Source organism: Malurus melanocephalus, unplaced genomic scaffold, assembly GCF_030028575.1.
Source record: "Malurus melanocephalus ecotype Western Australia unplaced genomic scaffold, MMel_1.1 scaffold_491, whole genome shotgun sequence".
NCBI lineage: Eukaryota > Metazoa > Chordata > Aves > Passeriformes > Maluridae > Malurus > Malurus melanocephalus.
In genome coordinates this window covers 476,150-486,490 of record NW_026623723.1, presented here as the reverse complement: position 1 = coordinate 486,490, position 10,341 = coordinate 476,150, and the positions used below count along the sequence as shown (strand labels likewise).

Here is a 10,341-nt window from a genome sequence, read left to right as displayed (position 1 = left end):
GCCGGGGAGCTCCCCCCAGCTCTGCCCCTCTCCCCAAATCCCAGCTCCGAGCGGGATCCCGCGCCGAGATGCTCCGCAGGGAGAGCCAAATCGCCTCCCGGCTCAGAGGGCTGCCGCCCCGTGAGCTGGAGGTAAACATCCTGTTTGGAAACATATAGGATGKGTTCCAGATGTGGAAACATCCCTAAAGGAGAAGTTGAAGGTGCCCCACCCCTGGAAGTGTCCCAGGCCAGGTTGGACGGGGCTTGGAGCAACCTGGGATAGCGGAAGGTGGCAGAGCGGTGAAAAGAGACGCGTKCTAAGGTGCCTTCCAACCCAAACCGYTCCACGATTCCATTATGCTTTTTTCTTTCTTCCCCCTCCTCCTGTTTTTAGGGGGAAACGGATGGAAGGAGGTGCTGATCTCATGTCTGGATGCCATCCTGATGGCTCTCCAAGGAAAACTCATACCCCAAAGCTCCAGAGCTGGGGCCACAGTTCAACAAGGGGCAATAAACTAAGCATTCCCCCTAAAAAAACTCAACAGAACTTCCACAAATCCAGCAAAAGAGCTTCCCACATCATGGAATCACGGAATGCTTTGGACTGCAAGGGACTTTCAAGATCATCTTGTTCCACCCCCTACCGTGGGTAGRGWCACCTTCCACGATCCCAGGYGACTCCAAGCTCTGTCCAGCCTTGCCTTGGACACTTCCAGGGCTGGGGYATCCCTCACCACAGAGGAAYACACGTTTCCATTCKCTGTGTCCAGYTATTTTTTTCTTCTGGACAGGACTCCAAGACCAGCTCCAGAGASGGGGCTGTGCCACAGCAGCACCAGTAACACCAGTTGTGCTTGGATTATACTCCCCTGGGGCCCAGCAGCTCTCCAGGTCACGCTGAGCAGCCCAAAGAGGCAATCCCTGCCTTGACTTTGCCAGCCTGCAAACTTCCCATCAGGAATTAGGATTATGGCTTTTGATTTCCTCAACTGAAGCTTTGTTCCCAACCCATCAGCACAGCAATGCCAGGAATGGTAGGAAAAGATCAGCACTTGGGAATTGCCACCTTTGGAATGCCCTGCTGTCTCGGTTTGAAAACCTTTTCCCCCCTGAGCCTAAAATCTCGTGGAAACTCTGCTGTCCACARAGAGAAAACCWGCYSAGAGGAGGAAAATGCCTCCAGRAGTCCTCCTTCCCCTGGGTTTAGCAACTTCTTTTGTCTTTCTTAAGCACCCAGTCATTAGGCTAAAGACTCACCCACTGTTGTCTCTTAGCAACAAAAAATGGGGGRAAATTCCCCAAGAGGRAGAAYAAAAGCAGAAATCCTAACCTCCAACACCTGCTTACTTCCATGCCAGAAGGAGGATCGGGACGTGGACATGGGGAGCCCCTTGGAGATGGTCCTGCTGCAGCCATTTCTGGTGAAGCATCGCTCTGCAGGGGCTAAGAGGGTTTTGGGGCAAAGAGGAGAAGCCGAGGCCTCAAAATCCAATCCAAAACTCCCTGTAGGGAAAGCCACAGGAYGCCTCCAAAAGGAGAGATGAATACACTTATTTCAAGTGGAGAATCTCAAGCTGGAGGAAAAACACATTTTAATTGTCTGCTGAMGGCTTTGCATGCTTCTGTTGCCTCACACAATCCATAATTAAAGAGGAGAAATTATCTACAAGAGATTCTTTGCGGGAGAGATGGAAAATGAGTTTGTGCTCCGAGCATTTCGGGCGATTTCGGAAGATACGCACCCGCCGGAGCATCAAAGCTGGAACRAGTTTTGAGTGAATAGATTTATGATGAAACACATAATAAAAGACATACTTTACTTGTGAAGAGTGGCTCTGCAAAACTTCATTTAATTACTGTTCTTCAGAGGCAAAAAACTGTTTCTTCAGCCACAAGATCTGTGGACTCATCCAGTCCCTCCAGACCTTTAATGCCTCCCCTAATATTACCAAATCTCTGGTTAAATTTGGCTGAATGATGATGGCAGTGAACTGACACACAACTTGCACCATGTATTACTTTCCAAAGATAATAATTTTAAACAGTTAAATACCTGTGAGACGCTGGACACGGTGAAAAGACAATTTCCTAGGGGATCTCTCGGGCTCCCAGATGCTGAGATATCACTTTGTCACCCACACAGTGACACCAGCCCTACCTGTTGGTCTCACCTGCCTGAAATATTAAATGATGAACATGGATTTTTGTGTCATCTCTATCAATACACAGAAATATTTGCTCATTCCTTTTTCTTCCCAGTTCCTGCCATAAGGAGAGGATGGACAGTGAAGCTGCGAGGCAACTTCCCCTTGTCCTCTCCCTCCTGTCCTTCTTCTGTCCTCCTCTTTGCATCTTGGTTTTGCCTTCCCCAGCCTTTAACTCCATCCCACCCTTCTCCTTGACTTCAGGCTTAACCTTTCCTTCCCCTTTTCGAGTCCAAAGGGTGCCTTTCCCCCTCCTTGTGCACTATTGCATCTCATGCCCCCATTTCCTCCATGGATAAGGCACTCTGGAATCCTTTCTCATCTAAATCTTCCCTCTGCAGCCTTGAGATTTACCAGTGACACGGYTTTGGGGACTTTCCCATTTATTTGGTGACCTCTAGGCCTGAGGAGGAGCAGGGTTTGTTTGTTTTTTTTAATCTTTCCAGCTTCCAGAGAAGAAAGCTGACAACAGCTGCTGCTTTTCAAATCACAAATCAGGCTCCTTTCCCTCCAGGAGGCTCCAGCCTGGTCTTCATCAGGCAGTGCCCATTTCTGCCCATGAAGGCAAAACCTTCACAAAAGGCTGGAAGTATTTCTTAAAAGAAAAAACACACCCCAAACTCGCTTTATTTGATTAATTTTTGTGCATTTATGGGATGTTTRGSGYKGTTTGCCCAGCAAACCTCCTGGAGGGGAGGGCACCAGGGCTAATAAAATCCTAGCAATCTCCACCAATTACCTAAACTGGCTTTTCTGCACTTAAAATCATGAGTTGGGGAGCCAGGAGCTCGGGATCTACCGGGGCCAGAAGCCAGGGCTGTGTTTCCAGCCCTAGGTCACCACATTTCTTCTTCCAAGAGATGCAAATTTTCTGTTTGTCAATCCTGAAGGGTCTGAAACAGACGGCCCYGCTCTCGGGTTGCGCAACCCGGCCKATTTCTGGCAAGAAGCGGTCGAGATTGCGAAAAAAAATTTTTAAAAGTGAGAAGGGGAAGAAAGTGTTTTCCAGCTGTTAGGGTTTAAAAGCAGGTGGAAGGAGAAGCACTGGGAGGGATGGGTGAGCATCCCAGGCACAGGTAAAACGGGCAGGGGGGGCACCTGGGATTTCACCTGATTTTATTCATCCCCATGGCAGAGCCAGGCAAAGCTTGGCTGGGGCAGCATCCCCAACCCACCGTGCGGGAGCTGGGGCCTCGGCAGGCTCTCCAAAGGCAGCGATGGCAGCAGGAGCTGYGGGTGAGCGAGCATGACCTCATCCCTCAGCCACGCCGAGCTGCCCCGCGATCGGAGCGGGGAACAGCCGCTGGCGGAGCACGGGGAGGGAAAACCCTTCTGAGCATCATCCCCTCCCTCTCCACCCCAGCCCCCGGCCCTAAACCACCCCTTTCCCAAGATTTCGGCTCTTTCCGGGGGGGTTTTCYTGCTGGAAGAGGAGCAAGGAGAGTGGCGAAGATGCGCTCATGGAACGGAGGAGCGGGAGAAGGGCAAGCCCGGCTGCTGGAGCGGGGAGGGAGCTGACACACACRCACATCATCTGCTCTCCGGCTGCCCCGAGGCACCATCATTCCTGGCAGATCTCTCCCTAATCCCTACTTTAAGACCTCCAAAGATGGAGGGAGCTTCCACGAGCCCCCGGGAGATTTTTCTTTTTTTTTTTTTTTTTTTTTTTTTTTTTTGGCCATGTCTCGCTTTTCTCATCCTGGAAAGGTTTTCCTCCGGCTTAATCGGCGTATTTCTTGCAGCTGCTTACACCAAGGATGTTTTGTGTCGTTTACTTAGATTTTCCTGGCTTTCCTACAGCCCTTTTCTAATGCACACAGTCTCTAAATAAAAAAAAATGTTAAGAAATTGTGCCCTCCGAGCTCCTCTGACTTTCCCCCATTCAGGCTGGTGCTTTCCAARCCCTTGGTGCACCTGGAATAAAATCCAATTAGCTGACCTCCACAAAGGTCAAGGGTTACTATTCAAATTTCAATTTAAATTCTGGATTTTTCCTCCAGATTTGCACAAGCAGAGCCATCCCTTGGGTCCCCTGGGCACTCCTTGCACAAACTCAGGGCTGCAAGTTTGGCCTGGGGAAAAAAYGAATCCTGATAAATCCTGCCAGACTCTTCCTGCAAGCACCCCAAAGGTTCTGGATGCTGTCACAAAGCCAAGTACCACAGCAGCTGCTGGCAAAGTTCTGCCACAAGGCCCCAGMCACACTGAGATCAGCACAATGTTTGGAGGTGATGGAAAACCAAGGGGTTTGTATGGATTTGGCACCCGGGAACCCGACAACGCCGTGGATTTCTGGCAGCACCCAAACTCACAAGGCCTTTTTCCAGGACGAAAAGGTGACAGCTGGGTGTTCACAACAGGGAAACAGTTTCCCTGGATCCAGCCAGGATGGGAAACCAGCTCATCCTACCCTCTCCCCATCAGCAGCTGCTCTGCATCCCACATCTCCAAAGGCTGCCATTCCCTGCTTCCTCAGCCAGCTGAGACACGAGGCCATTCCCCTGGACAGCAAAGATCACATCAAATCACCGCAGGAGGCTGAAATAACACGAGGAGAACAGCGAGAAAACTCCGGAGAGAAGCAAAAAAGACTCCTGTGTTCAGCCCAGTCCGAAGGGAAGCGCCTTTCTCTCTTCCCACCGCACCTCTGAGCATCGTTTCTCCTCAGCTGCAGCTGCATCTCCAAAATTCCTGCGAGATGTTTGCCTTGGCAACCTCACCGGGAGGTTTTCTCCGGGCTGGGAGTCCCTCCCCCATCCCCTCGCCCACCCAGGGACGAGCAGACAAGCTCGGGAACTCAAGCCTTAAAGCTGGAAAAGGGGTAAATGAGCCAGAAAGTGGAAGCCGCCGCCGGTGCCGGCTGAGCCGCGAGTGAAGGGATGGTGAAACAAGGTCAGGGAGATTTATACCGGCAGCCTTGGACGGCTTCCAGCCCCTGCTGTCAGCGGCGGAGCCTTGGAAAAGAGCAGGGAAAAAGTTGCTCTCCTTCTAGGAACCGCGCCGCAGAGAGAGCCCTGCCGGCGTGGCCGGGCTGGGGAAGCACAAAATAAACCCCACAAATCCTCCTTTTCCCCAGGGCAGCACAGCTGCGGCAGATGTGGAGTTCCGGGGCAGCAGAAAGCCACAGAACCTCCTTCCCAAAAACACAGAGCCTTAAAGATCCCCGGTGCTTGTGGCACCCGGGAGAAATGTGTGCACCTGAAGGTGATGTCATTTATTTTAATTTATAAATAAAACCCCATAGAGCCGTGTCTACAGAGCAGGTATTTGCTTATTGCAGCACTGGAGGTGAGGGGGATTTTCCCACTTAACTCACTCACCTTTGTCAACTGTCGTGTTTTATTTATACAATAAATAAATATTGTTTAATATTGCTGTGTCAGCATAACATCATCATACACGTGCCCGGAACTGATTTACACACAATTACTTCAGAGTTATAMATAATTTTTCTGTATTTCCATATTTATTCTGTATATAAATAATATTTCTGCACTGAGCTTGTGCTTCCCCAATTTAGGTGGTCCTGGGGGTATTCTTTGACTTCACATCCGAACTTTTCAACTTTTCCTCCTGATATGATGTTCCTTAGGTTTTCTGAATCTAATTAAATTCTCTTCACCTTGTGGCTAATTAGCTTTACATTTTTCCCAATTTCTCATTAGTTCATTTTGCTGCTGTCCAATTAGCTATACTTATCTATTTTAATTAGCTATACTTATCTATTTTTCAAAGTTAATTTCCTGGTGAGTTTTTGCTTCCTTGAGTAATCAGCTAACTCAAATTGCCTATTACATTGTATAAAAAGTTATAATTCCAGTTGTATAAGTATTAAAAACTATAATCCAGGTTAGATAAATATTAAAATATTGTGATTCAAGTTACATAGATATTTTATAAATTAGGCAGTTGTAACTTTGACCTGAATTATATTGGCATTACACCCTATCCATGGGATCCAGGAGGGTGTTAAACCTTCCAAAATCCCTCAAAAATGAAGGCGTCACTTCAGCTCAGAGTCTTGGCACAGGCTGGTGGGGACATACTCCCTGCCACCCTGGCATTCCCAGCCCTTCCCTTTCCCTTTTCCCTGCTGATGACACAAACTGGGTTAAACCTGCCCAGCATCCCCCCCAGATGAGCTTTCCCCTCTCCTTGCATTGACCACCTCATTAATTTTTCATCATCCTCCCGCTTTTAAAACACCAAAATTAACCTTTCTGCCGCCTAAACCCTAACCCATATTTTTTTTTTTTTTTCACCTCTTAAATTGAACTCCTGAGCATTTTCCAGTCCCCAGGGCCTTGCTCACCTGCTCAGCCCACGGATATTTTTCCAGCACGAGTGCTTTCGAGTGAATCTCATCGAACCCCATCTCCTCTTTTAGCCTGAGCTGGGGAAAATTAATTTTTCATTTGCTCAGAGCCAGAAGCACCCTGAGGTGGTGCAGGGCTGGAAAACAGTTGCATTTTCCCCCCTTCCCCTGCAATATTCATGGGAGAAAAGCAAGAAACGGAGGGAGAAAGTCATTCCAAGCCTGGGGTCTGTGATTTCTACATATTTCTCTGCAAAAGAAGAGCCAAGCCTGATGCTTYGCCTGATGTCCATAATTTCTGGAGCTTTGGAAAACCTCCCCTCWCTGCCACCCTCTACCCAGGCTGGCATCACCATTGCTCCTCTGGATTTAAGCAAAAATCCCTTTTCTCTGCACCCTCCCCTTTCATTTTTTATTTTATTTATTCCTGCCCCTGCTCCCCAAAATAATGGGGAATTTGGCCGTGCCTGGGGGGGTCCAGTGGGGCTGGGAGGGTGAAAAGAGGGGGGGAAATGAGAGTTTCTGGTGCTTGGAGGGTCTGGTATTGTGCCTACATGGCTTTTATTTTTAGTTTTTCAAGCCCTGGGCTTCTGCAAAAGTATCTTAATTACAATTCTTCGGCTGTAAAATGAAACCCAGATGTTCTCCCTTCTGCAGAGGTTTCATCGGGGGGTTCTGCTGGAGAGAGACACGGCAGCGAGGAAAACATGGAAATTATTATTATTATTAATATTATTTTAAGAGCTCCCACATCCAGAGCTCTGTTCCTGGTGGCCCCAGGCCAGCACATGCCTCTTCCCTGCTGCTGCAAATAGAAATGGTATCACCCCCAGCCCCAAAACACCCCAAATTTCAACCAAAATTGAAGGAAAACACTCCTGAGCTGGGCCTTGAGAAGCTGATGGGACTTGGGTGCAGCTGGCAGAGCTGCTGGGTGGGAAATGGGGGRAAATGGGGGATTTTTAGGAAAAAGCAGAGCCCCAAAGCCCCTGATAGCTGCAGCGATTTGGCTGGGGCAGGTTTCCCCTTGCAGCCCCACGTGCCAGTGGAATATTGGCTCCTCGGCACATTTTCCCCTTTTGATGGAGAAAAAGCACAGAGACACACAGAAATCCAAGGATTTCTGCTCTCCCCTAAAAGGAGGAGGAGCAGGAATAAAATCCCTGGCTGAGGTCAGAGCAGCCCTGCTCCTTCTACCTCTGCACAGCCCAAAGAGGGGTCCCTTTGCCAGGGCCCCTGTCTGATGCAAAAAAGGGAGAATCTGGCCAAGACCAGCTGTAATTTTGCACTTTTTGAAGAAAAAAAAAAAAAAAAAAAAAAATCCACAATCTCAAAAGAAAGGGTATCTCCCAGGCTGATTTATTCAGGAGGAGTTTCACAGAGAGAGGTGATAGGGCTGGGATGAAGTTTATCACCACGTTTTCAGCTCCCCCCCACGTGGCAGATTTAAAGATTTATTTATTGATTCTCTGTATTATTATTATTCTTCTCCCAGAAAAAGTTCCTGCTGGAAAGCTTTGCTTTCTTTGGGAGGAGGCAGCTGATCCAAGGGGACACGTGGAGCAGAGCTCCACTGAAATATTCCTCACACCAAATCCAAATCSAAAGGTTGAGCAGCAAGAAAACACATCTGCACCCATGTCCTCACTGGGGGATGGAATTTAGGGATTCCTCCACTTCCAAGGCAGATTTCGACCTTGAAATCCCCACAGATCAAGCCACAGGGGTTTTCTTCTGTTCCAAAAAGGTTTTCCTCTTTTTTTTTTTTTAAAAAAAGTGTTTTATATTAAAATGCGTTTTAACAGGGATTTAAAAGACAGGTTTTGTCCATGAATAGACTGCAAACACCACTCAGCCCTGCYGATCAGGGTTAATCATCTCAGTTTATAATTTTTTTTTAATTACATCCTTAATTGTTACCTTTCCTGGGAGACAAGAACACGAGTGCAGCAGAGAAAAACCTGGAGWGGACAGATCAGCCCACCCCAAACCCCAAGGGGTGGGGAAGGCAAATAGCAGCATTAATAACCCATTAATTAATTAATTATCCATGTAACATTTAATCTCATCAAGCCACAGCACAGCTACAAACAGCTCCAGTGCCACGTTACCCCCGTGCTGCAGCCAGAAAAAAAAAAAAAAAAAAAAAAAGGGGAAAGAAGTCACTAAACCACTCACTGCTTTTATGACAACGGAGCCAGGTTCCCAAAGTGGCCAAAAAATCCCCTTTGATGATGATTTTGATGATGAGCCAGGATATTTCAGTGTGCAGGGAGCATCCCACCTTCACTGTGTGCCCAAGGCAGCGAGGGGGGAAATTCAAGGGGGAATTGGGAGGGGTGCAGGAGCCCTGGTTTGGGTTGGAGCTCTCAGGGAGGGGCTCAGGGCAGGTCCCACAGTTTGTCCTCACTCCCCTAAAGGCTGCAAAGAGGGATGAGCCAGTGGGATGCAGAATCCTGGGGTTTTTTTGGGGAAAACGATGTGGTGCGGTCCTGTGGCAATATTTATATAAAAACACAAATAAAGCCTCTCTCCTCTGTCACAGCTAAAAATCCCATTTACACCGTTTATTGAGGCAGCTGTCGGCCTCTTTTCGATGTTCTCCAACTCCACCATCACCAGTGCCACAAATAACATTTTCTATCATTGGATTAAGGGGTGGATTGAGGTTTTTTAAGGAATATTGAGTTTCCATTACTAACTCCTGTGTGTACAACYGAAGGTGCAGCAGATTTTGGGGGATGCCAGCGTTTCCCCTGAGCTGCAGCACAGAGCAACTCCTTTGCCATTTTYCTAGGAGGTTTGGGGAAAAGGGTTTGTTGACAAAGCAAAGCCCCAAAAATGGGTAATGACMCCCAGAGCTATAGGGATGCCCTGTGACCCCATGGAAATGAGATGCACACCCGGGATCAACACCAATAGGGCAGAAATCCAGCCACAGATCCCTGAAATCAATCCCTTGGGACTGCTGGGATTTAAATGTTGAATTCTCTGCCCCAAAGTAACCTCAGATCCCCTCGGCTGTGTTCCCACACTGCAAACCCTGAATGAGGTGAGCAAAGTGGAGAATTAGGAGCTAACTGAGGGTCAGAAACCTGCAGAAAACCATTTCCCATGAAAATCAATGGAATTATCAACAAACTCCCAGGTTTTTTTAGTGTGAAAATGCACTTTGAGATCCATTTTTTCATAGATATTTTAGTCCACACGTTCTTTTGCTGGTGCTTCCCTGGGAAGAACTGCTGCTCCTTCAGGGAAGATACCCCAGTGAGGCTGGAGGTCAGCTCATTAACCCCATTCTATTAAAAGCTGCTTCTTTATTACAAATTTATATTCTACACAGTATAAAATACTTACTTTATACCAYAGAATCTCAGAATGGTTGGGTTGRAAGGGATYTTAATCCTCACCTAATTCCAGCCCCCACCATGGGACACCTTCCACTAGACCAGGTTGCTCCTSGTTGTTATTATCTAKAATTTAYAGTATTTAATATTTATAGAATTTACATTGTACAGCATAATTCTGCAAAGTGTATTTTCTATCATTTTATCACCCTGTACAATGTAAAAAATCTATATATGATGTATACACAGTACATACAATAAAATGTATGCTTATGGAGACAATATCTATTATTTAAAATATAAAATACACACTCTGTAATGATTCTGCATTTTAGATTTGTAATATATCTAAAATAACTCCTTGTCTGCTTTGTCTCTGGCTGAATTATTTCAGAATTCTTCCCTCAGAGCAGAAAATCCAGGCCATTCATGATTTTAATTTCCCATTTAAGACAGAGATTTGAGTTTCTGCCTCCCCAGCCCGGGGAAAAAGA

The 10,341-nt window shown here is 47.3% G+C and overlaps 1 protein-coding gene across 1 annotated transcript in view; it reads right to left on the bottom strand.

Annotated features, from left to right (window-relative positions):
* Window positions 1–2,220: 2,220 nt before the first annotated feature.
* Window positions 2,221–10,341, bottom strand: part of PALD1 (phosphatase domain containing paladin 1) — a 24,862-nt gene continuing 16,741 nt past the window's right edge. Inside the window, exon 19 of the mRNA XM_057381089.1 lies at window positions 2,221–2,243. Coding sequence (XP_057237072.1) covers window positions 2,221–2,243 — 23 coding nt within the window. The remainder of the gene's footprint in view (window positions 2,244–10,341) is intronic.